Source organism: Sorex araneus, chromosome X, assembly GCF_027595985.1.
Source record: "Sorex araneus isolate mSorAra2 chromosome X, mSorAra2.pri, whole genome shotgun sequence".
NCBI classification, from domain to species: Eukaryota; Metazoa; Chordata; class Mammalia; order Eulipotyphla; family Soricidae; genus Sorex; species Sorex araneus.
In genome coordinates, this window is record NC_073313.1 from 153908996 (window position 1) to 153936197 (window position 27202).

Genomic DNA, 27202 nt, shown 5'->3' on the forward strand with positions numbered 1-27202 from the left:
GAGTCTGTAGAGAAAGGAGGGGACCCGGGGGAGGCTGGTGTGTGTGCTCCTTGGGAGGGGTTGGTGATTTTGGCTTAAAGCACTCAGGCCTGTCGCTGGGATCCTGTCAGAGCCGGGCTTCTTCCTCCAGCACAGGAAATGTGCTGATGCGTCTCAGGAAACAGGAATTGCTGAGGTGGAAACAGCAGCTGGGGAGGAGAGTCCCCATGTCTCAGGTTCCTAATGACCAAACCCAGCCCCCACCCCCCAGGGCCTCTACCCTGTAGACAGGCCCCACCCCTCTGTGTCCCTGTGTGGTGGCTCCTATTCTCCCACTGTGAATGCAAATCCTGTGCTCTAACACACAGTGTCATTGTCCCAGTGCAATTCACACAGGGCTGGACCAATCCAAGATCAATCAAATTTCTCAGTATTTGTTCAGTTACTTACCTCGTGAGTAAAACTCTGAAATTTAGAGATAGTTACACGGGAACATCAGTTCATTATCACTGATGGTGTTGAATCAGAAATGCAGGTAAATATTGAAAATAACCCCCTGGCAACAAGTTTTTGGGACATAATCCAAAGCGCTGAGGCCTAATAAGATGTTGAGCAGCGCCAGCACAAACCCTCCTGAGAGAGCCCCAGTGTGGACACAAGCGTGGCAGAGTATCAAAGGAGGACCTTGAAAGTCTCAGACTCACCTTCTTGATAATGACAAGCAATGGTCTCTCCTGGGTGAATGGCTCACATGGCGCAGGTTGGGAGATATGGTTATAGGCTACATTGGACAGGGAAGAGAGTGGCCTTGGAGTCAGCCCATGCTGCTCGAATACAAGCTGCCAGGTTCTTCCCTCCTGAGACGTGACCCTCAGCCTCTCTGCCTCTCCAGAAGCCTGATTCTCTCATGCGTGTGACACTCTCTCTCTTTATGTCTCTCTGACACTTTTTGTCTCTCTCTCTTTTATCTCTGTCTCTGTCTTTATCTCTCTCCGTGTCTCTATCTCTGTCTCTTTCCTGTCTCTTCCACCCCTTCCTCAGATCTGATAAATAAAAGCCAGTTTGCTTCACAGCTTTTCTCCTACTGAAATTCTTCATTGTGAGAAAGCCACGTACCCATGAAGCTCAAGGAAGGTCTAGGACTGGTTTTCCTTCCTGCAAAGAGCAATTCTCTCCCAGATCACAGAGGTGGACAGAGACAGTGGTGGATCTTTCTCCTGTCTGCAATGCTGCTGTCTCGCTCCTTCTCTGATTCACAGTTGTGACCTGGGGACCCCCTTCAGCAACTCATTATTATTATTTTTTTTTTATAAATTTTAATTTATTTTTTTTAAAATTTATTTATTTTTAATTAGAGAATCACCGTGAGGGTACAGTTACAGATTTATACACTTTTGTGCTTATACTTCCCTCATACAAAGTTTGGGAACCCATCCCTTCACCAGTGCCCATTCTCCACCACCCGTAAACCCAGTGTCCCTCCCACCCTCCCCAATCCCATCTCCCCCCCACCCCACCCTGCCACTGTGGCAAGGCATTCCCTTCTGTTTTCTCTCTCTAATTAGCTGTTGTGGTTTGCAATAAAGGTGTTGAGTGGCCGCTGTGCTCAGTCTCTAGCCCTCATTCAGCCCGCAACTCCCTTCCCCCACATGGCCTTCGACTACAATGTAGTTGGTGATCGCTTCTCTGAGTTGACCTTTCCCCGGAACGTGAGGCCAGCCTCGAAGCCATGGAGTCAACCTCCTGGTACTTATTTCTACAGTTCTTGGGTGTTAGTCTCCCACTCTGTTATTCTATATACCATAGATGGCAACTCATTATTATTGATACAAGAAAGATGCTTCTGCCTCTGTGCCGTGGTTCCTGCTGTGGCTGACCTGGTCAAAGACACATAATTCTGCTCAATTCCACTGAAAACTCGAGGTCCAGCAAGTCACTTTGAACCTCAGGACCCTCTTCATGGGGTGATCGCTGAGGGATCCTGACCCAGCAGGAATTCAGGGCAAAGTTACTGGAGGGTCCTCAGCTTGAAATCTATTCACTCGGGATCTGGACTCAACACACAGACTCACACTGTGCAAGGGTCCTTTACCTGTATTCTGGGTCACCGACACTGAATTGTCATTCAGTGAACACAGTTTCCACACACAGAGAGATAAGCACAGTTCCTATCAGCCCCTCAGAGAGACCGGATGCAGTTAGGGCGAGTCAGCATTAAGAGAGGTTGTATGTGAGTGACCTGACCAGTTCTGCCATCCCTGAGAATTTCTCTCATGGACACTATGGGATGACCCCCACGATTCTTTCTGTACCAAGAGGTGTGGTTGTTGAGGGCTACTGGGCTCTTCCGCTGTAGGTAGTCTCCCTGACCTTGAGTCCCTGTGTCTAGGACATATGGGTGAGCGGATTGAGGCCTCGCCAGCATACGTGAGAGTCACATGTCTGCAGGTCCATGGGGGACACAACAGATGGACGTTAGAGACGAATTGAGACTCAGCAGGAAGAGTGAACAGGAGTCCAGCCCCTGGGCCTCAGGGTCAGCACAGAGTGGGGGAGAATTTAGAGGAGGGAAGAGATCGTGTGGGGTAGGTTCCACCTCACCTGAGGACAGGTCACAAGAGGGGACAGTGTGGTGGGAGACAGCCCTGGGCAGCAGGAGTTGGGGGACTGACCGGCCCTCTGTGTCCTCGTGTCCTGTCTGCAGGGCCAGCGTGTAGACAGAAGGGCCAATTTGGGTCCACTCACAGGCACATGCAGCTGTCCACTGTCCAGCGGGTGAGGTCCTGACACCCCAAAACTGTCATTAATAGTGTCTTGGCTGCCCTGAGTTGGTCAGTTCTCACAGAGACTAGGGCATTAGACAGAAACCTGCACTAGGACATACAATCCTGCTGACCTGTCGTCAGAATTTCTGCTGCTGATGTTCTAACAGGAATCCGGGACCTTGGGTGAGAAACCCTCCCTGCCCTGTTCTCCTGCTCCTGGGCTGCAGCTCTGCTGAGTGGGTGTGAGCGCCCCCTGTAGGGTAGCCCTGGAACAGCCACAGTCCCAGTCTGTCACAGTTTCCCCATTTTTATCCTCATGTAATAACTTTGTCCTTGGATGAGAGTGAGATTCACAGTAAGAAACACAGTTTCAGTCTTTGTCATTGACTTTGAAGCATTATATCTCTATTGATTAAGAAAGACTTACTGGTGCATTTTGAATGTCTAACAGGCGTTTTGGAAGGTCACTAGAACAGGACAGCTGCTCAGTGGGTTCACCATGTGAGAGGAGGTAGAAATTTAGATTCTAATCCTCAAATTTCATGTTCTTGATAAAGTTGAGTGGAGGGAGTGGTCAGTCGACAATGACAAACGCATTAAGAATCGTATCTGCAAAGGTCTACATTAAATTAGTATAAGGAGTTTAAGTAGATCATGTGTTGGTGAAGTTCAGGAGAGCGGGGTGCCAGAGAGAGAGGGACTCTGAGGCCTTCCTCTCACCTGCCCTGTGCAACTCTTCCTTCTGCTCACCTTCAGTTCAACATTAGGGAAATAAATTAGCATTTCTCAAACAAAAATCATTTTCTAAATTCTGTGACCAAGTTGATCCCAGTAATCTCACTAAAGATGAAGTCGTTAGACCCCCTCCAGTAGGTGTTGGTCAGAAGCCCAGAAGAAGCCTGTGGGATCTTCCCACACTGAGAAGGAACCTGTTAGTGCAATGCTGTGTCCAGGAAATGTCTCAGAATCAAGGAGAATTTGTACAGCACCAGGTTAGTCTGAGGATTGCTTCATGCCTTGTGGAAAATTCGGCAGAGGAAATAGGTGCCCATGATGGCTATAAACTGGTACATGGCTTGCAGAGTCTAAAGTGTGATGGGGAAGAACTAGAAAGTTAGAGTCTCTTAGTTCCAAGGGGCATGATCCCTGAGGTGTATCTTTGCTCTCAAGGTCTGCTAGGTTTTCAATTATGAAAGTCTGTGCCTCACGACTATTGAAATTAATTGTGTTAAAGCTCTGATCCTGTGACTCTACCCTCTCCTACAAAAGTGCTGGGAGCACAGTCCCAGTACTTTATAGATGAGGTCCACGTGGGAGGGTGAGGTCAGGCCAAGACCATGGACAATCCCCACCCAATCCTGTCCTTGGATGAGAGCACAAGGACGAGACCTTTTTCTAGAGTTACACCAACAGTCCAATGAGATGATACTTAACTCTGTGAAAACATGGTTCCAAGCACCAATTTAACTTAAGATTTTATTAACCTCTTTGCTTTATTTACATGTACTACATTACATAGATATTTTTTCTCATTCTTGATTCATTTCATTGGTGTTCCATGCCTTCGGATGCAAACTAAATAAAATATAGTGTTTATAATATTTTTATTGTAAGTAAAGTATTCTAGATTTTAATTAGTAATATCTTACAGATACTGAAAGAAACATTAGAAATAAAAGTCCAGATCATTCCTTTTGTTTTTTCTCATTATTAGACACTGTCACAAAACAGAAAGACTTTAAAATTATTTTAGGGAATAAAGAAATTATGCAGTTTGCTGCAACATAGGTGGAACCGTAAGATATCATGTTAAATGAAATAAGCCAGGAGGACGATGAACACATGGGGACATTTTTATATGTGGAGTTTCTGTCAACTGGATGAGGAAATGCAATGATTTAAAGGGTGGATTTAAAGGACTGGTTCCAGAGTTTGAAGAGGAGGGGAGAGGAGATAGATGAGGAGCAATGGGGACAGGGCGCTAGTGGGCTCAGGGACACGGGTGGTGTCAAGGAACGATGTGCTGATATCCCAGTCACAGAGTCTCAACACGGACCCCAGACCTGGGCGTGTTGTCCCTCCCCTGCTCTGCCCCTGAGCAAAGAATCTTGTTCCTGTCCTTTAGGGCACACGGAACCATGTGGAGGGGCAGTGGGGTCAGGTCCTAGGACAGAAGAGGGTCCCGTGAATGTCTGGAGCAGGACAGGCAACTGCAGTGAGGAACTGAGCTGCATCTCAGTGGCAGGCAGAAAATGGGACGTGGTCAGCAGGCCCCACAGAGGGTCAGCACACACCTGCCGGGGACCGGCCCCATAGGAACAGAGCTGAAGCAGGGTCACCGACATGACTAAGAAAGTAACTAGACAGACACAGAGAGAAAAACAGGGCCAGGGGCTCACAGGCTCGTGGACTGAGAGTCCTGACTCGCCCCTTATCACTGCTCTACACCAACGGTCATCAGAAGCGCAGGGGCGGCTACTATAGACATTCACCTGCTACCCTGCCCAGGGAAGCTTGTCCCTGTCAAAGGGTCTCTGCACTGCAGGACTGAGGGGCAACGTCTCTAAAGTGGGTTTATCTCAGGGGCATTTCTTCTGGGTGAAGGAGCATAATGCATTTATAGAACCCTGGCCACATACCTCACCTCCTCTTCAGCCGCATTCTATATTTACCATCTTACCTCCCAGAAAGCGCCCATAGGACTTAACTCTTTGTTTCCCAGTTTGTCAGAAATCTTACTGGGGTGACGAACAACACTGGAGAACCGTGTCTCCAAGACTGTGACAGGTGGGTACAAGCTGTGCTGGGCCGTGTGAATCCATGAGTTGGGGCTCTGCACCCCTGGAGTGGTGGTGGTGGGGGCTTGTGTACAGCCCAGGCTAGGGGCTCTGAGCCCCAGGTCTGATGGAAGCTGGTACCAGATGCCTCTTTTCAAGGTGGCCTCTGGGTGGACACGGCTTCTCTCAAGGCCTAGATTGAGGAAGTTTGGGGTGGCAAGGAGGGAAGTGTTAGGGTGCCATGTGCTGAGGTGGTTCCTCTGGCTTTCCCATGTGACAGGACAGTGATCGGCAGGGGAGCAAGGGCTGGAAAAGGCCCCAATAGGGGTCTGAGGTCAATTCTTCCCTGGTACTGTGGGTGGGCAGGGAATGTGGGGACAGATGTTGCTGGTGGATTGTGTGAGGCTTATGCATTTGTGCGTGGATATTTGTCCTCAATAGCAATTGAGAGCAAGTGATAAATTGTGATTATTTATTTCCATATTACAAGGCATGGGCAAAGTTGATGTCTCACTCAATACCATACATTTACCAGGAATATTGGTCAGTTGGTGAGATCAGACCCAGGTAAACTCAGCTGGGATGCATGACCCTGGGGTGGAGGGAGCAGCACCTGAGACCTCGCTCAAGATCCTGTCTGCTGTTTCATGCTACTGCCAGCCCTCCTGGGCACATCTTAGACTGTGTGTCTGTGCTTGGGTAACGACCTTCCCCTGAGATGAGCTGAGATGCCCCCAACATCAGGAGTTCACTGACCCTGACCATTTCCTTCCCACCACATGATAAGAGAAATGTGACCGTGGTCCCTTTCATAGAGGTTCCTCTCCTCCACTGTCCCTTGAACAATGGCAGGATTTCAGCTCAGAACTATGGAGATACAAACATGCACAGAGGGGCAGGGCTCCACAAAAAACTCCAGAAAGGGGTCTGGCCAACACCAGGATTTCATCTCAGAGAAAAGGTTTTCTTGCGGAGACACAGAATTTCAATCAAAATGTGGAACATTGGGAGTCTGCCATGGGTAGACCTTCAGTTCAGGATTCTGCAATGACACCAACCCAAACTTCCATGTGGTTCTTCCTGTACAATCTGGGGCGCTCCACACAAAATCCTAGAAGAAAAGATGAGTGACACCAGGTGTTCTAGAGAGAGGCCATCTTCATCTTGGCTGTTTATGACAGACAAAGAGAGACCCTGAGCTTTTCCCTCAAATGAAGCCTTGCCCTGTGAGCCCCATTCTGAGTCTCAGACCCTGACTCTCTGAGGAGGAAGTCAGGAGGATCAGCGTCCCTGTCATCTCCTCACCCAGCACAGCTGCCTCCCCCTCAGTTTTCTGACACACTCAGGATGTGGTTGTCACACTGTGTACCCAACAGTAATACATGGCCATGTCCTCAGTGCTCAGCCTGCTCAGTTCCATGTAGGCTGTGTCCTTGGACTTGTCTGCAGTGAGTGTGAGTCTGCCCTGGAACTTCGGTGCGTAGGCTGTACCACCATTGTTAGGGTTTATTGCTCCCATCCACTCGAGCCCTTGTCCCGGGGCCTGCCGCACCCAGTGCATCCCGTAGCTGGTGAAGGTGTATCCGGACTCCTTGCAGGAGATCTTCACTGATGTCCCAGGTTTTCCCACCTCAGCCCCTGACTGCACCAGCTGTACCTGGGAGTTCACATCTGTGGACAGCAGACAGGAGTGGGTGGAATCCACTTGACTGGCCCTGTTCCCTCAGCCCAAGGAATGGGGATGCTTACCTGCAGCCACTGCCACCAGGAAGAGAATTCTCCAGGTCCAGTCCATGGTGGGGACCGTGCAGTAGGGGGCTCCTGAAGGTGTGGGTGTGCCTGCTGTGTGAGGTTGTCAGGACACAGACACATCTGTACTTAACTCAGTGTCCCTCATGTAATTTGCATATTCATGAGGAGGTAGAATTCATAGCTGAAGGCCTGGTCCAACCTGAGTAGGGGCTGGTGGATGCCACCAGGTCCATCCTCAAGGGGAGTGAAGAGGTCCACATTCAGATCCTTGTGTGAGGAGATGAGACCTGCGTTGTTCCAGGACTCTGTTCACATGGTGCTTCCCCTCCAGAGGGCCTAGCACTTTCAGGACCTTCCCCTCAGGGCCCCCACATCTGTATGGCCTGGACATACCTGGACACACCTGGGTTCTGAGGTTATATCTGGGGATCTCTAACTCTCCAAGGGATATTACATTTAGATTACAAAATCATCCTAATGCCTCAGTATTTCCATTGGCGATATTAAGAAGTACAGAAACACCACCAGCATACAGGTTTTACTGCTTATCAATTAATAAGTATTCCTCTCTAAATGATAAGTGTGCCCAATTTAACCTTCTGTGTCCTATACTTATTTTAATGTTGGTTCTCTTGAGAAAGCAAAATTTAGTTTGATTGAAGTAGGAAATTCATTTTGAGCAGATTTCTGCCTCTCTGCACCTTTTTCTCCCATCTCTGCACCCCTTCTAGCTGGCATCTTGATGCTCTTGGGATTTGGCGCCCCCTGCAGCCCGGTCCCCACCCTGCAGGGAGAGCCTCTGGGTTCTCAGGGGCTTTAACCTTTTAGCATCTCTAAGACAGGATTGAATCCTGGGACTTCACTTCACTTCACTTGTTCAGGAGTCATATTCTTTTATGGGATTTTTGATTTGGTTTTGAGCCACACCCAGCAGTTCTGAGGGCTTATTCCTGACTCTGTTCAGGAAACGCTCAGGTAGATGCATCCTAGGAAAACATTGGCAAATCAAATAGTTATATATATAAAAATTAAAAGGTGACACTGAGTGTTCTTTCTGAGATTATGTAAAAGTAATATAATAAATAATTAGTTCTCTTAATAATAGTAAAATATCAAATTAAAAAAGCATTTAAATCTTTAAAACTATAATATAAAAATATATTAAATTTGATAAATGAATATAGTAATTTCTTTAAAAATTAATTTAAAAAATATATAAAATTGTTCACAATAAAAAATATATCAGTGCTTATTATTAGTGGAATTAAACCCCATTGGTGAAAACCACAGATTAATTCACTCACTGTGTAATTGAACTTACGTATTGTGTGTTAGGAAAGTTCTACATATAGGAAATAAAGGATAAATAAAATAATTTCTATTTCCCAAAAATTACAATCTGCTAATTTAAGCATTTGTGCGTTTATCTAGCCATATAAACTGCCCATGAATAATAATTGAGGGTAATAGATAGAAGACAAAATGGTGTGGATTGATTAAAAGTCAATTCAAAAACCTAGAGTGGCTATCTCATAAAATTTTGAGGCAACAACTTTGTTGTAGAGAGTAATTTGGAAGATGCATCTGAAAGAAGAGTGAAGGTGTGATGGAAGTGAGCTGGAGAGTAAGACTACGCAACAACAACAATGTCAAAGAGGCCATCAGTGTAGCAAACAGATCTCTGAAATTTGCATGTAATTGTTCCAGAGATATTTATTTAAAAGAAATGGAGGCTGGGACATCTTTTTTCCTAAGTCCAGTTTGCTTTTGATTGAAAGGTGCCTCTGAGCTTTATTCTGGACCCCCTTCTTCCTCAAACCAATAAGATTTATTCAGCTGTCCTAGCACTGAAATAGACCTGGGCAGACACAGTAGAGGAGCTAAGGCACTTGCCTTGCATCACGCAAAACATAGTTTGAATCCCCAGTACCACAAATGGCCGCAGGAACATTACAAAGGTTCACTCCTGAGCATAGGGCTAGGAATAGACCCTGTGCACCAACAAGTGTGGCCAAATGAAAACAAAATGAAATGAATTGTAGAATTCCTCACTGCTGTAGCCCATATTCCAGCTGGAAAGAATTTAATTTTTCTCTTTCATATTTCCTCAAACAAAACTGTTTACCTAAAAAAATAATAAAAGCCTATAGGGGCTGTAGTGATAACACAGTGGCATTTGCCTTGCATGCGGCCGACCTGGGTTCGATTCCCAGCATCCCATATGGTCCCCTGAGCACCGACAGGAGTAGTTCCTGAGTGCAAAGCCAGGAGTAACCCCTGTGCATCGCTGGGTGTGATGCACAAAATAAACAAATAAAAATTAAAAAAAGACTTTAGATATTTGTTTTTATTTTTAGTGCCACACCACACAGTGCTCATTCAATATTCTAACACCAATCCCACCACCATCACCTTCCTACCAGAATTATTTCAAATTTTCCCACCCCATCCAATCCTGCCCTGAAGGCAGATCCTGATTTATTTATTTGTTTGTTTGTTTGTTTGTTTATTTATTTATTTAACCCAGTTCTCCCGCTCAGCCAGGAGCAGCGGAGCGAGGGGCATCGGATTGTGGGAAGCATTAGCAGGGTGAGTCTGTGGGCGAGCTGAGAGCAGCCTGACTCGACGACCCCCATGTGCATTTCTGGGAACAGGTCCAGACCCCAACTTCAGTCAACCAGCCTGGAAGCACAGCTGATTCTTTTTATTTGTTTGTTTTTGGCTTGTGGTCCACAACTGGCAGTGCTCATGGCTCTTTCCTATCTCTGTGCTCAGGGGCCACTTCAGGTGGACCCTGGATTGATCAAACCTAGTTCAGCTGTGTGCAAGGCGAGTGTCTGAATGCCTGAGCTACATGCTGGCCCCGTAATGAATGCAAAGGGGGTTTTGGTCACACTCACTCTCCTTGGTGCACTGCTCTGGCCTGTCACGGGACACTCTGGGTGTCACTCTGAAGCCACACATGTAGCAAAGGGCAGATAAGGGGAAGTATTAAATGCAGAGCCAGGCCTTTCTCTCTGAAATATTTACTCTCAAGGAACAACTGATTAGGACTAGGCTTCTTCCACCCAGGTGCCCCATTTTCCAGTAGCTAGGCAGTCACAATCAGAAACTGTCCCCCTCCCCCATGCCGCCTTGTAATCCCATCAACAGCCAACAACCAGAAACTATAAAACCAAGCATTCATGGCCACTTGACATCTTATAGCCTAGTTCTCCCTCTTGCAGAACCTGGCAAGCTACCGAGAGTTTACTGCCTGCATGGGAGAGTCTGGAAAGCTCCCCATGGCATACTCATATGCCAAAACCAGTAACAATGATGAGTCTCATTCCTTTGACCCTGAAGAGCCTCTAATGCAGCACAGTTGGGAAGGATGAGTAAAGAGAGGCTACTGAAATCTCAGGGCTAGGATAAATGGAGATGTTACTGGGCCCACTCGAGCAAATGGAAGATTAACAGGATGACAATGACAGTGAAATTAATAAAGAGTTTTTTAAAAACTAGGCATGACTCTAACACAGCTGCCAACAAGTTTATTATATAACTGCAGTAGTAGGGTAAATATAAGTAAATCGGAAATGTCACTTGTCACTTGTTGGTCATCCCGTTGATCATTGATTTGCTCGAGTGGGTGCTAGTAATTCACCATTCATCCCTGTCACATGATAGTGTAACCCAATGATATCTGCTAGCTCCAGGAACACGAATAGCCTCAAACCGTTCATTCAGGGTTTTGAGGAAGAAGTCTGACCATCTCATTGGTGGGTGGCCACGCGGTCTTTTGATGTTCCGTGGAATCCAGTTTGTAACAGGTCTAGGCCAGTGGTCATCTCTGAATCGCATTACGTGTCTGGCCTATATGATTATTGATGCCTTGGCAAACGAGACAATGTTGACTTTTTCAGTGATACTCAATAGTATTATTTAAAGAAATTTAGTTAGATAAATGCAAGGGGAGAGAGAGAGAGAGCCGCATTGATGAGACTTATTGGGTTCTCCAAATGGAAAATCCTTGAGTTCTGATTTGTGGTCACACATGTTAGAAGTCTAGAAAACATCAGCCCACCCAGGAGAATCGAAAACCTGAACAAGTGAAAGTCAGAGATTCATTTTCTGTCTCTGTGTGGATAATACGAAAAGGGAGATGCAGAGAGAAGTGATATAGTATTATCTAAAGAAATTTACTTACAGAAATGCAAGGAGAGAGAGAATGAGAGAAAGAGAGACAGAGAGAGAGGCACAGAATTGACGGACAAAGACAACCCACACAGAGAATCTGGTCATCATCATTGTTCGGGTCCGGTATCAATAATTTCCCCCTCTCCGAATCCGCAAAAGGAGTTCAGCCAGTAATGTAACACAAGAGTGGAGTTTTTTAATCCAGCTAGCTGAGGTCAAGCTTTCAGGCATGCAGTCCAAAATGATTAGTTTATTAGTTTATTAAGTTTATAGTTTATGAATTAAACAGGAATGCAGAGAACTATGGTTGAACTGAGTAACTGCTTGTTGGCAAAACAAAATGTTTGTCATGGGCTGACCACAATCACAAACACAAAGTCACCTTCAATGTGGGGTGCACAAACAGTCGAGAGTCGCTGAGTCCTCAGGTGGAATTGTGATCAATGGGGATTGATCATTGCAAGTTCAGAGTCGGCTTACATGTCTTCACTGTGCAGGGCCTCACTCAGCCTCTGTCCATACTGCAAGGTCCTAGGATGTGGTTCCTCCTTCCACAAGCACAAGACGAAACAAACTCGACACTGGACTCCATCCCCACTGCCTTCTCAGAGAGTCACCAGGGCTCAGCACTTCCCCTTCAGCCTAAGCTGAGCTTCGGGTACTTTCTGTGTCTCCTGGAAACCCAAAAGCAGTAACTAGTGGAGATGATCATAGTCGTGTTTACGGCAGCACCAAGTACAGTAGCCAAGATACACACACAACACACAACTGTGGGGTTCAGTTGTCTGTGTTTCCTCACTCAGCCATGGAGTCCGTTCTTTGTCTCCTTCAGTTCTGTTTGAAGGACAGTGATCATTGTTTCCTTCCTTCTCTCACTGAGACTCCTGAGTCTCCCTGTCAGTGTTTTCTTCAGGTCAGAGAGCACTGAGAGGATTGTTGCTCTCCACACACCCACAGAGCATCGAATGTTCTGATGTTCTTACCTGGATTCAGTCCACATTCATTAAACAATAGAATTATTTTTTCATTGTTCCCGGTGCTCTGTGGGAGCTGAGAGTGTAAGTGCCCAGTGGTCTGGACATGGATTTTGAGAATTTCCTCACTCTTTTCAGCTTAGGGCTGTGATTCTAGTAACTTCTGGCAGCCACCAAACCTGTGGTGTATTTTCAGGGGACCTGGGAGGGCCAGAAGGCAGTTGGCAAGAATAACTGTGGGTTACGGTGCTCACTGGGCCTCACTGAGACCTGTGACATTCCCTTTGGAACAGGCTTTAAATAATATCACGAAGCTATATAAATTAACCCTTGAGTTTCAGGAATATAAACTCTCAGTCTAATAGTATTGCATTGAGAACCTAGAATAAATGCTTAGATCTTTTATGGTGAATCTTTAGTGAAAGATTCCATCCTATGGAATGAAGCAAGGAAAAGCTCTTCAACAAATGGTGTTTAATAGCTACAATAAAAATAGAATTGAATCCATATCTCACACCACATACTGAATTTAATTAAAAGTGGATTTTTGGTATGGCTTTGACAGCAGAATCCTTAGAATATGCAGAATATAACCTCAGACAGTCTCTCTACGACACTGATCTTAGCGAGCTCATCTAGAGTTTCACTCTATTGGCAAAGACAAAGGAAATGAAAATAAATAAATGGGACTAAATCAATTTAAAGGTTTTAATTTAATGGCAATGTAAACGACATTAAAATCAAGGTACCCTACTGACTGGGAGAAAACGTGTACCCACTGAACATCAGATCCAAGCTAATATCTAAGATACTCATAGCACTCACCAAGATCAACATCAGAACAAATAAAAAATCATAAAGTTGTGTGAAAAATAGATATTTTTCTAAAGCATCATTTCTTAGGCTGTAGGCATATGAAAAGGTGTTGCTCAACAGTTAGTATGAGTTAAATGTTAATATAAAGAACAATGAAGGCCATCTCTCTGCAGTGAGGACTGCTTACATCCAAAATACTGGAAACGACTAGTGTTGGGTTGTAGTCTAAGGAAACACTCTTTCTATGTTTGTGGGAATGTATCTATGGAAAACACTCTGAGATTTCTCTAAAAAGTGAAAATAGAATCTCCAAGTTACAAGTGATTCTACTTTGGGGACCTTCAGATAAGCATGAAAACAGTCATTTGAGAAAATACATGTAAACATATGTCTGTTGTACCTTTTAGAATAGTAGCCAGGGTATGGGAACAATCCTAATGCTTAATGAGAGTTTCATGGATAAGAAATTGACGCTCCGGCTGAGCCTCACACATGGATGAAGTCCCACGGAACCCAGACAGTGTGGAACTTTGTGACCTTGGACCCTGGACTCAATGGGACCCAGAAGCAGAGATCCTCTGCCTGCTATCCCCCAATCTCCGGTGACCCAGTGATCACAGTCATAAGGCACAACCTGCTGGAAGCAGATAATCTCCTCATTGGCCACCCTCCAGAGCTCAACGGCTGCTCCTCCCAGAGGGAGTATAAAATGAGGCTCCCATAGCCATGCCAACAGACTCTGCTCCAGGCTGTTTTCACTTGGGGTGCCCCAGAGGGGGACGGGTGAGAACGCTCCCTGCCCCTAGGAACCCAGACCCGGCAGCCGACCTCCACTACCAAACCACCGCCACACTCCAGACCGGTTTCCGGATGCTCTGGCGGAGCCTCACGCATGAATGAAGTCCCAGGAATCCCAGACACATTATAAGACACTTCCTACCATTTTCCATAATTACCACAACATATTTGATGGAGTTCAGAGAGTAGGCAACAAATCATAGAGAGTAATATATATATATATATATATATATATATATATATATATATATATATATACACACACACACACACACACATATAACCTCTCAGAAGACAGGAAAACATCTTATAGCCTAGTTCTCCCTCTCGGAGAACCTGGTAAGCTATCGAGAGTTTTCTGCCCACATTGGAGAGCCTGGCAATCTCTCTGTGGCATATTGATATGCCAAAATAGTAACAATGATAAGTCTCATTCCCCTGACCTGAAAGAGTCTCCAATGTGGCACCGTTGGGAAGGACGAGAAAAGAGAGGCTCCTAAAATCTCAGGGCTAGGATGAATGGAGACGTTACTGAGACCGCTTGAGAAAACTGACGATCAACGGGATGATGATGATGGTAATGATGATGATGATGATGATACCTCTGAGAAAGCATGGCAATGTACTGGGAGTATCCCGCTCGCACAGGCAGTGCCTGGCAAGCTACCTGTGGCGTATTCGGTATGCCAAAAACAGTAACGATAGGTCTCATTCCCCTGACCCTGAAAGACCCTTCAATCGTTGGGAAAGATGAGTAAGGAGAAGCTGCTAAAATCTCCTGGCTGGGAGGAATAGAGACGTAACCGGGGCCCGCTCAATCAAAGCAATGAACAATGGGATGACCATGATACAGTGATACACAACGGGATACTGTGCAATTATAAAACAAGACAAAAATCAACGTTTTCTACACCATGAATGGAACTAGGGATATCAGATTAAGTGAAATTTGTCAGAGGGAGAAGGACAAATTCAGATAATCTTATTCAGCTGTGGTACACAGAGAACAGAGCGTCAGGATGGACAGGATCCAATGATAACGGCCCCTGCATCCTAACTACACTCTGGGGTTCCCAAAAGGAGCCGGGTGGGGGCTCAGATCACTGGGAAGAAGAGGCTGCACACAGGGGTCACAGCAGAGTGTTGGGGTCTGTGGGGATTTGGTGCTGGGAAAAGCGCAGGGAGTTTGGGATCCACCAGCATCAATTCTCAGATTATTTCCTCAGTTAAAATAACAAAGATAAAAGGGGGAAACCCTCATTTGTTTAAAGGTGTATTTTGAGAAGGAAAATCAAACATACCTTACAGAAAACCACGAGTATCCAGTAGACTCTGAGACACTGAATAAACAACTTGGTACTAGAAGAGAAAGCAATGACTAAAACTTATATACGTGTATAATGAAATTTTCTTTATATATTTCAACAAAAGAGGAAACAATGACCCCTTCCAGCCCCTCCCCACCTGCCTGGAGTGCCTGGAGCAGAGAGCCCCCTGGTGGTCACATGCAGCCCTGCAGCTCTCCTGGCTCCCTCAGCAGGTTTGTGTCTGGGCTCACAGAGACTTCTCCTCATTGCGTGTCTCTTGCACAATAATACACAGCTGTGTCCTCAGTTACCGAGTTTCTCAGTTTTAGGTAAACTTGGTTCTTGGAGGTGTCCCTGGAGATGCTGAGTCGGGGCTTAAGACTTGGGTTATAGTTTGTATTTCCATTATATGCTATGCGACCAATTCAATCCAGCCCCTTTCCAGGGGCCTGGCGGACCCAATCCACAGCATAGCTGCTGCTGGTTAGAGAATCCAGAGACCAAGCAGGTGAGGGACAGCGTCTGCGAGGGCATCACCAGGCTTGGTTCCAACTCCTGCAGCTGTACCTGGGACAGGACACCTGGGGACAGAGACCCACAGTGAGTCACGGGCTCAGAGACCCCATGCCCACCTTGGAGCTTCTGTCCAGGGGTTACTCACATCTGGGAGCTGCCACCAGAAAGAGGAGGAACCAGCGCTGGTGCACGTTCCTGCCCACGAGGTCCATGATCTCAGACACCGTGTCAGGGGAAGAGGGAGCCCGAGTTGGGGTGAGTGTGAACGTGGTTTTAACCCTGGGTCCCGCGTGCAGTTCCATGTCCCTCCACCCTGCACAGCTCCACCCCTACTTCCACCTACCAGGTGGGGGCTGAAGAGAGAAGACTCAGCCTCAGAGAAGGACTTTTAAGGCTCTGACACTTGAACAGGTGCTACAGGGCCCAAAACAAGGTCAAGGGAACAAAAGACCCCAGGTCGGATATGAGATTCCCACAGTGTCTGTGACTCCCAGTGAGCCTGAGAGGCACCACAAAGTCATCTCTGAGCACAGTCTACAGAGCACTGAGCAGTGTGAGGTCTGAGCTCACAGCCATGAGTGACTGTGGGAGACAGTGTGAGGAACCCAGGGAGAATCAGACACCCTGAGAGGCGGCTGGTCCCAAGGCTCAGGGCGTCTCGCTGTGGGAGCTGGAAGTCTGTGTCAGGACTCATCTAGGGCTGCTGTGGTGACCCCAAGACGCCCTGAGGGTGCATTGAGGATTCCCATGGGATATGCCTCTTATCTCACTGGGGAGGGTTCTGAGGTGCACGTGTGACAGAACCTGGTTTCTCCACTACAATGACTGAAGAGTGTAGAGGGAATGGGAAACCATGAATGTTCCATCTGATGAGTTGACTTTTATCCCCTCATCCCATAGAGCAGGACTCCCAGGTATATATAGACCAGGTATGGGTTACCTGGGTAAGGGTCAGAGGGAAGAGGTCAGTGGGAGAGAGTGTGTCTGAGAGCAGAAATAAGGAGCCCAGGACACAGCTGAGTGGATGCCATTGATTCACTTTGGTGAAGTGACTCTTCACAGGGGGATGCTGAAAAGTTTTGCAAGGTGAATTTAATTTCTATCAGAGGATCGTGTGCTGCCCAGGGAAGTCATGGTCCCACTACTAGAAATTTCCATCAGGAGGGAGAGAGTGTAGAAAACTCCTTCCTGCCCACTGTAGGGATGGAGGACTCAGAACCACAACCAAGAGGACATGATTGAGGTGGAGTTATCTGAGAGCTGAGGGGCTGGTCATTCCCGATCTCCACAGAAAGATGGTTCATCTGGTCATGACCCACATTTCTTCAGGGCGAGTCCTCAGAGCCTCCTGGGGGCCTGCTGCCCTGAAGCTCAACCTGCTTCCTCCTGCAGGTGGTTTTTGTCTGGGCCCACAGGACCTTCCCCTCACAGTGCCTCTCGCACAGTAGTACAGGGCAGTGTCCTGCTCCCTCAGACTGCTCATTTGCAGAGAGAGCGTGTTCTTGCTGTTGTCTCTGGAGACGGTGAATCGGCCCTTCACAGAGTCGGCATAGTATGTACTACCACCACTACTACTGATCTCTGAAATCCACTCTAGGCCCTTCCCTAGAGCCTGGTGGACCCAGTGCATCCTGTAGCCACTGAAGGTGAATCCAGAGGCTACACAGGAGAGTTTCAGGGAACCCCCAGGCTGCACCAATTCTCCCCCAGACTCCACCAGCTGCACCTCACACTGGACCCCTGCAAACACAAAGACATCCTGGTCAGGAAACTCTCCTCACACAGAGGATCTGACTCTCCCATCTCTCCCATGCCTCGTGTCTCTGTCGCCCATCAGTTACCTCCTAACACAGCCACCAGGAGAAGCCAGCTCAGCCCACACGCCATGTTGGTTCAGTCAGGATGGAGCCCCTGGAAACCCCTGAACTGACTCCTCTCCCGTAGCTGAGGCTGGGCTGGCCTGTTTTCATCACTGTGGACAGGGTCTTATTTGCATATCCTCCTTCTCTAGAAAAAGTTCTCTTTGAACTTGTAGAGAGAAAGAAAGACTCCAGAGCTGGCGAGGGGTTCTGGGGTTGCCTGTTAATAGAAAAGATTTAGAAATTCTGATAGTTCATTATGCAATCATTACATGAAAACAAATTTAATTAATATTATTGATGTTTATTTTATATAAATCATCTAATGTGTACATTATTAATTCTATTTTGTGATACAGTGTTACACAGTAAAGTTTAAATGGTTTTTTCAATGTACTCAAAATGCATTTTTGTGTTGGTCAAACTAACGAGACTAAAGGAATCCACAGAGCTATTCAAAATTGTTAATATTTTGAGAACCAAGTGTTAAGATAGAATAAGGACGAAGGCAGAATGGCCAGATAACAGGGATGGAAGCAAGTCCATGTTTCTGCTGTTTCTGTATTTTATCTCAGAGGAAACACTTCTGGGGTTAAAGCTATTTATCCCAATTTCATAAGGCCCTCAGATGTGTAAGAGGTAAGCTCAGATAGACTAAGCTAGAAAATTGTCCTACGAATGTCATTATCCTGATGATTCCTGGTTCTAAGCAGTAACTGTCAATGCGTTGGACATTTGGAGCGCTCAGTCCACTAAGGTGTTAGTCTCCTGAGAAACACCCTTTCTCTTGCCAGTCTTTCTGCCTGTCTATATTCATAGCATCCCAGGGTTGGTCTCTGTTCACCAGGATTGGTCCCCAGTTACTAAAGATGCAGAGGCAGTAGAGGGGGAAGTTTCCTCCCCTCCATGTAGTTCATCAGGTTGATTTACTGCCCTTCACATGGTTTCCCATTCCCCCACCATGTGTGACTCCTGAGCACAGAGCGAGAAGTATAACAAAAGTTTCACAAATAACACAACCAAACCAGCAGGCGCTGAGATATAGTTCAGTGGTAGGGCACTTGCCTTGCCACGGCCAACCCAGGTTCAATCCCCTAATTTCCATGTGGTCCCGCAAGCACCTTCAAGATTAATTCCTGAGTACAGATCAAGGAAGAACTCATGAGCATCCCTTTGCCTGGCCCCGAAACCAAAATGAAATGAACAAAAAATGAAAAACAACAACATAAACAAAATATGGGCTAGAAAACTATCAAGAACTTTTTCCATGTATTGAGAACAATTTGTCTTTATTCTAAATTTTGTGTCAACCTGGAGTATGTTGGAACCAGGGTGAACGGAGGTGCTGGAATGTTACTCTTCACACCAATTTTGGCTCCCTTTCTCCTTCTTATCATGTAATCATTTGATTAGTAATAAAATTCACAACAGGTCATGACCTAAACAGAATACTGATTACAGATCTTAATGATTCATGAGCACTGACATATATGGACACCTGTGCAGTGATCATCACACCCGAAACATTGGATGAACCCCTCACCCTAGTGTTTCCCCTTGGCCCATGTTATTCCTCCCCACACGCCTCACTCCTCCCTCATGCTCTCTGCAGTGCTTCCTGTTTGTGTAAGTGTGTATAGGGTGTGATGACAGAGATTCACTCTCAATAGCCTTCCACTCCAGGGATATATTATGAGTTTTGACTCAGGCTTGAAGGCATCTTGGATTACTCTCAGTTTGGACCTTTAAAATGGGTCACACGAGCTTCCTAGAAGGAGGGAGAAAAATGAGGAAAAGCTGTTCTATATCTTACATGAATATAAAGAAAAGGTATAAAAATAATAATAAACCAGAAAAGTGCCAATTAATACTCCCCCTGTCAGGCATTGAAGTCCTGGGGGCCTGGTGGGGTGAGTGTTGTGGGCAGGGAGGACAGACCACAGGGTGGGGTTGGGAGTGTGAGGGGGTCACTGAAAGTGGAGCTGCTTTGGGAGCGATGGAGAAGTATCCTAGGAAAGACGCTGGAACTGGGCATGGATGGGAGTGGGGGGTGGAAGATGGGGGATGAGTGTCTCTGTGTTGTGACCAAATATTGGCATGTGTGAGCTTCTAACACATGATGATCCTCTTTAAAAAATTATTAGTGAATAACTGTGAGGTACAGTTACAGACTTACAACTTTCGTGCTTGCGTTTCAGTCATACAATGGTTGAGTACCCATTCCTACGACAGTGCCCATTTTCCACCACCAGTGGTCCCAGCATCCCTCCCACCACCCCTTCCCTGTCCCTCCTACCCCACCTCGCCTCTGTGGCTGGGCATTCCCTTTTGCTCTCTCTAATTTTGGGTGTTGTGGTTTGCAGTAGAGGTATCGGTCTATAGTCTACTTTTAGCCCGCATCTCCCATCCCTAGCAGCCCTCCTAGCACTTTTTACTTGGTGGGCCCTTCTCTATCTGAGCTGTCTTTCCCCCCAGCATGCAAGGCCGGCCTCTAAGCTATGGAATAATCCTCCTGGTACTTATCTCTACTGTTCATGGGTGTTAGTCTCCCATTCTGTTACTTTATATTCCACAGATGAGTGCAATCTTTCTATGTCTGTCCCTTTCATTCTGACTCATTTCACTTAACATGATACTTTCCATGTTGATCCACCTATATGCAATTTTCATGACTTCATCTTTTCTAACAGCTGCACAGTATTCCATTGTATAGATGTACCAAAGTTTCTTTAACCAGTCATCTGTTCTCGGGTACTCAGGTTTTTTCCAGATTCTGGCTATTGTAAACAGTGCTGCAATGAACATATACGTGCAGGTGTCATTTCGATTCTACTTTTTTGCTACTCTGGGACATATTCCCAGCAGTGGTATTGCTGGGTCAAATGGGAGCTCAATTTCTAATTGTTTGAGACGTGTCCATACCTTTTCCAAAAGGGCCGAACCAGTTGGCTTTCCCACCAGCAGGGAAGGAGAGTCCCTTTCTCCCCACATGTGATGACCCTCTGCCCGCTGGTTGGGCTGAGGTCTTTTTCGAGGTGGCTCCTGAGTGCCCTCTGATGGTCGGCAGCGCCCCTGCAACCGCTCCCGTGTCCCCACCGGAGTTGGTGTCTGGGCTCCCCTGACTGACCCACAGTCCCCTGCACAGTCACACACCCGGGGTCACCTGATCTCAGGCTGCTCACCTGCAGGCAGGTCACAGGGTTCCTGAGTCTCTGGAGACGGTGAATCAGCCCCTCCCAGAGAGTCAGGAGTTGATTGTCCTGCCACAGTCCAGCCCTTTCCCAGGGCGTGGTGACCAGGTCATCCAGGAACTGCTGACCAGAGTTTGCACAGGAGTCTCTCTCTCACTCCCCTTTCTATCTCTCTCACCCTCTTTCTGTCTCTGTCTTTGTAGCACTCTCTGTCTCTGTCTCTCTCTGGGTTAAGCCTTCAGTGATTGTATCTTGTTAATTGAGATTGGACGCTTTCCACATTACCTCCCATCCAATCTCCAATCTGGTGTGCTACTCCTGTGTGATCAGAGCTGTCGTGTTTGAGATGTTGCTCCAGGAAATCCAGAATTTTTAAAGGGGTAATAGAGATGAAGTTAACTTTTTAACTGGTGGTGGCTTTGGGGTATGTGAGTGACTGACTGGGCTTCCAGTACTACAGGAAGACAGCAAGAAGGCAAGGGAACTATAAATCAGTACAATGAAAGAAATCAGTGAGACAGACTTGTATAAACAAAAACTCAAAAAAAAACAAGACTTGGAATGTGTTTCATCATTAATTTGGTATGTTGTCTGATTTAATGTCTATTAAAGCACTAGGAGATTTCTCTAAAAAGTGAAAATAGAGTTTTCATATATCTCACAGATTCAATCTAGATACCTCCTCCCAGAGGTGAAAATATCAAATTAAGAAATTATAAGAAAACATACACTGAGGCATTTGACATACAGGCAAGGTCACAGAAATGATTCTAATGCTTAATAACAGTTTCATGGGTAAGAAGTTGTGATATATATACACAATGGGACACAGTGCAGTTATAAGAAAAAACAAAATAGCAACATTTTGTGCACCATGAATCGAATTAGGGAATATCAGATTAAGTGAAATTTATCAGAGGGAGAAGGACAAATTTAGACAATCTCATTCACCTGTGTTACACAGAGAAAAGAGCATCAGGATGGACAGGATCCAATAATAGTCCCTCCATCATAACCACACTGTGGGGTTCCTGAGAGGGGTCGGCTCAGATCACTGGGTAGAAGAGGCTGAGCACAGGGACCATAGCAGAGTGTGGGGGTCTGTGGGGATCCACACTCAGCATCAAGATTCAGACTACTGTCGTTTTGTTCCTTCAGTGAGAATAAAGAAGGTAACAGGAGCAATCTCTCCTTTCTGTGAAACAAAATGATCTAATTAGGAAGAAAAATCAGCCACACTTTACCTTATGAGATTGAACAGACTCTAGTGGACTGTTAGACAGGAAAATGAAGAAACAAATTTGTTCCAGAACAGGAAATGATAACTAAAATTTATATACTTGGTTTATTGATTTTGTTTTATATATTTCAAAGGTTGAAAATCTCTGAAACCCAGCCACAGCCATGCTCAAGATCGCTCTTCACACGTTCGAATGAGCCTCACGCATGACTGGTAGAGGAGCCCAGGTGTGCAGGACCCGGGCCAGGATCTCCAAGGCTGCTTGGATTTGGAATGGGTCTCTTCCACCCAGATTCCCCATTTTCCAGTAGCTAGACAGTCACCCGGAAACTGCCCCAGCAGCGTGTAATTCCAAAGGCCAACATTTAAAATCAAGCTCCTGGAAGCACGCGGCTGCATGTCTTATATATACATATAATATATAAGAATATCTATATATATTCTAGACATCTAATAGCATAGTTCTCCCTCTTGAAGAACCTGACAAGCTACCGAATGAGAGTTTATTGCCCACACGAGAGATACTGTGAAGTTCCCTGTGGCGTATTCATATCCCAAACACAGTAACAGATATATACATACCTGTCAGAGAGCTCAGCAAGCTACTGAGAGTATCCCGCTGGTATGGGCAGAGCCTGACAAGCTACACATGGGGTATTTGATATGCCAAAAAGAGTAACGATAGGTCTCATTCCCTTGACCATGAAACAGCCTCCAATCATTGGAAAAGATGAGCAAGGAGAAGCTGCTAAAATCTCAGGGCTCAGAGAAATAGAAAGGTTACTGGTGCACGCTCAAGTAAATCCACGAACAACGGGATGACAGTGATAGAGTGACAAGTGATGATACTGCAACAGGCTGAAGTGATAGCACAGCGGGTAGGGCATTTGCCTTGCACACGGCCAACGCAGGTTCAATTCCTCCATCCCTCTCGGAGAGCCCTGCAAGCTACTGAGAGTTCCTCACCCTCATGCAAGCTGTGGCATACTCAATATGCCAAAAACAGAAACAAGTCTCACTATGGAGACGTTACTGGTGCCCGCTCGAGCAAATCGATGAACAACGGAACAACAGTACTACAGTGCTATTTTTTGAAAAAAGAGTTAAGAAAGCGCCCTCCTAACAGGCCCCTCTCCCACTGATGAGAGAATCCAGCCCCTGGAGTCCCTGGAGCAGAGCACCCCCTGGTGGTCACAATCAACTCCTCTGTCTCCCTCAGCGGGTTTGTTCTGGGCTCACAGGGACTTGCCCTCACTGTGTGTCTTGCACAATAATACACGGCTGTGTCCTCAGTTACTGAGTTGCTCAGTTTTAGGTAAACTTGGTTCTTGGAGGTGTCCCTGGAGATGCTGACTCGGGACTGAAGACTTGGGTTTTAGTCTGTGTTTCCATTATATACTATACAACAATCCAATCCAGCCCCTTGACAGTGGCCTGGCAGACCCAGTTCACACCATAGCTGGTTAGAGAGAATCTAGAGACCGAGCAGGTGAGGGACAGAGTCTGCGAGGGTGTCATCAGGCTTGGTCCTGGTTCCTGCAGCTGTACCTGGGAGAGGACACCTGTGGACAGAGACCCACAGTGAGTCACGGGCTCAGAGGCCCCATGCCCACCTTGGAACTCCTGTCCAGGGGGTACTCACATCCGGGAGCTGCCACCAGAAAGAGGAGGAACCAGCGCTGATGCTCGTTCCTGCCCACGAGGTCCATGATCTCAGACACCGTAACAGGGGGAGAGGGAGCCCGAGTTGGGGTGAGTGTGAACGTGGTTTTAACCCCGGGTCCCGAGTGCAGATTTGCATGGGGGAGCCTCTGTAGAGAAAGGAGGGGGCCCGGGGGAGACTGGTGTGTGGGCTCCCTGGGAGAATGTGCTGACTGTGGCTCAGAGCACTCAGGCCTGTCCCTGGGGCCCTGTCAGAGCCGGGCCTCTTCCTTCAGCACAGGAAACGTGCTGAGGAGTCTCAGGAAACAGGAATTGCTGAGGGGAAACGGTAGCTGGGAGGAGAGTCTCTTGTCTCAGGTCCCTGATGACCAAACCCAGCCCCCCAGGGCCTCTACCCTGTAGACAGGCCCCTGCCCCACCGTGTCCCTCTGTGATGGCTCCTGTTCTCCCACTGTGAATGCTAATCCAGGGGCGCAACAGACACTGTGATTGTCCCTGTGAATTCTGAGTTGGCTGAATCCAATCCATGTCAATCAGATTTCACAGTGTTTTTTCAGTCATTTACCTTGTATGAAAATCCCTTTTCCTCGTGCAGCTTCACTCTGAAAGATTCAAGGCAGTTCTTTGGGTGGATTTGCTCTTTCTCACTGGTGCTGAATCTATTTAGGGACAAGGAAGATGCCTCACCTAGTGACCTTCCTGGTGTGGTAGGCCTGGTCAGGGGCACCTCAATTCGCTCCATCTTATATGTAACTCAGCACCCAGAAGATGTCCATGAACCTCATGATCCTGTTAGTGAGTTCATCCTTGAGGAATCCAGAGCCATCAGGTGTCCGATAAGAGATCTTGGATAGTCCTGAGCCAACAAACTTTTGCTCCTGGAACCTGGTCTTAGTGCTCAGACTCACACATTTTACAAGGGTACAAGTGTGTTGGCTCTGAACGGCATCAGGCACGGCTCTCCACCCCCTCCCAAATGCATGGAAATCTAGACACAGGCTGTGTCACATATGTGTACCTCCTAATTCCATGGAGCATCTGAGGGTTGAGTTAAATCTAAGGGGCCAGAAAATATGCTCTAAAATTTGATGTTTAAAAAGTCACCATGAAGGATCACAATCTACACACTCAGCAGGGTCTACAAAATTCTGCTAAGTTAGACACAGAGACACACAAACACCAACTCAGACAATGTGAGGATTGAGATGGATGACATCACACCCAGGTACCAGGTGGCTATAGGATTCATATACACTCTCGTGTATAAGCACGTGACTCACTGTGTCTGTCCCCAGGTGTCCTGTTCCAGAGCTCCTGCAGGCCGGGACAGTGAATCCTCACAGACCTGACCCACCTGCGCTGTCTCTGTACTCTCCACAGTCAGCAGTTTCCAGGGGAGCTGGGCCCCCAGACCTCAGGAAGGATGCTGGAGTGCCTGCGGAATGTTGGGAATATTTCCTAAAGCTGCTTTACCAAGACCTACAGGACACTTAATTAAATTTATCAAAAATTTTCACACACCAATATTATGAATATATCACACCCAAAGATTATGAAAGTTTTACACACCAATTTTGACTCTAGATTAACAATTTTTGTTTTATTTTCACCTAATTATATTAAATATATTTCTTTTTCTTTTTCCCAATGTTCTTTACTCATGTTGTGGCTGTTTCACTCCTTGAGATGTAGAACAATTAAAATATTATCATTTTCAGGGCTGAAGCAATAGCACAGTGGGTAGGGTGTTTGCCTTGCACGTGACCAACCCTGGTTCGATTCCCAGCATCCCATATGGTCCTGTGAGCACTGCCAGGAGTAATTCCTGAGTGCAGAGCCAGGAGTAACCCCTGTGCCTCGATGGGTGTGACCCCCCAAAAAGGAAAAATAAATATGGTTTATAATTAACTTATAGTTATGATTTTTAAGGAACTTCGAGTTCCCTAGTAAAGAACTAATGGTGCACTTGTGATGTTAAAGAGGTGAATTTGGAAGGTCGCAGACCAGGAGAGCTGCTTCAGGGGGTCAGCATGTGAGGGGATAGAGGAAAACAGATTTTACTCCCCAAGTTTCTGCCTTGGAAGGGCAGACCAGAAATTGAGTGGAACCACAATGACAAAATCATTAAGAGTCACATCTGCAATGGTCTCCATATGGAGCCTCAGTGTAAGGAGGGTCTCTGGGCTCTGAGGTGTGGTGTATCTGGGGGTGTTGGGAGAGTGGGGGCTCAGGGAGAGCATCAATGCTCTGGGTCCTGCCTCTTGTCTCGCTGTGGAGGGGTCAGTGCTGCCCGTGTCACAGGACCTGGTCTCTCCTCTACAAGGGCTGAGGGGTGGACAGGGGATGGGAAAACCTGAATGTCCACTTAGTGAGTAGATGGGGGTGAGAGTCAGCCCGTCCCAGAGCAGGAATCCCAGGTGGAGTGTGACCAGGTAGAAGCCACCTGGGTGTAGGTCAGAGGATAGAGGTCAGTGGGCACAGAGTATGTGTCTGAGAGCAGAAGGAAGGAGCCAGCACACCGCTGAGTGGATGCCAGGATTCCTCTTTCTGACCAAGTGACTCCTACCAGGAGACCGTGATAATCCCTGCAGGGTTATGTTAATTTCTACAAGGAATAATGTGAGCCACAGGCCGCAGGGAAGTCAAGGATCATGGAAACTTTTCATCAGGAAGGAGAGAGTTTGATAAAGTGGTTACTGCCCACAGTGGGGATGGAGGACTCAGCCACAATCCACAAGAAGGGTTAGTGTCTTTTGAGAGTTGAGGGGCATGTCAGTCCTGATCTCCACAGAAAGATGATTCATCTGGTCATGAGCAACGTTTCCTCAGGGGCGAGTCCTCAGAGCCTTCTGGGGACCTGCGCCCCTGAAGGTTACCCTGCTTCCTCCTTCAGGTGGTTTGTGTCTGGGCCCACAGCGCCTTCCCCTCACTGTGTGTCTCGCACAGTAGTACAGGGCCGTGTCCTCCTCCCTCAGGCTGCTCATTTGCAAAGAGAGCGTGTTCTTGCTGTTGTCTCTGGAGATGGTGAATCGGCCTTTCACAGAGTCGGCGTAGTATGTTCTAGCACCACTACTATTTATGCTTGAGACCCACTGTAGGCCCTTTCCTGGAGCCTGGCGGACCCAGCCCATTTTATAGCTGCCAGAATTGAATCCAGAGGCTGCATAGGAGAGTCTCAGGGATCCCCCAGGCTTCACCAAGCTTCCCCCAGACTCCACCAGCTGCACCTCACACTGGATCCCTGCAAACACAAAGACATCCTGGTCAGGAAATTCTCCTCACACAGAGGATCTGCCTCTCCACCTCTCCCATGCTCCGTCTCTCTGTCGCCCATTAGTTACCTCCTAACACAGCCACCAGGAGAAGCCAGCTCAGCCCACACACCAT

At 46.9% G+C, this 27202-nt stretch overlaps 2 gene segments (V, D, J or C); both read right to left on the reverse strand.

The window, feature by feature from the left end:
• The window catches only part of LOC101556852 (immunoglobulin gamma-1 heavy chain-like), a 279701-nt gene extending 261951 nt beyond the window's left edge, over positions 1 to 17750 (reverse strand). The window contains 2 exon segments of the C gene segment in view: positions 17300 to 17603; positions 17705 to 17750. Coding sequence covers positions 17300 to 17603; positions 17705 to 17750 — 350 coding nt within the window.
• Positions 17751 to 23670: 5920 nt separating this feature from the next.
• On the reverse strand, positions 23671 to 27202 carry LOC129399802 (immunoglobulin heavy variable 3-23-like). The segment is given in 3 exon segments: positions 23671 to 23715; positions 26746 to 27056; positions 27157 to 27202. Coding segments are annotated over 3 exon segments (402 nt in total).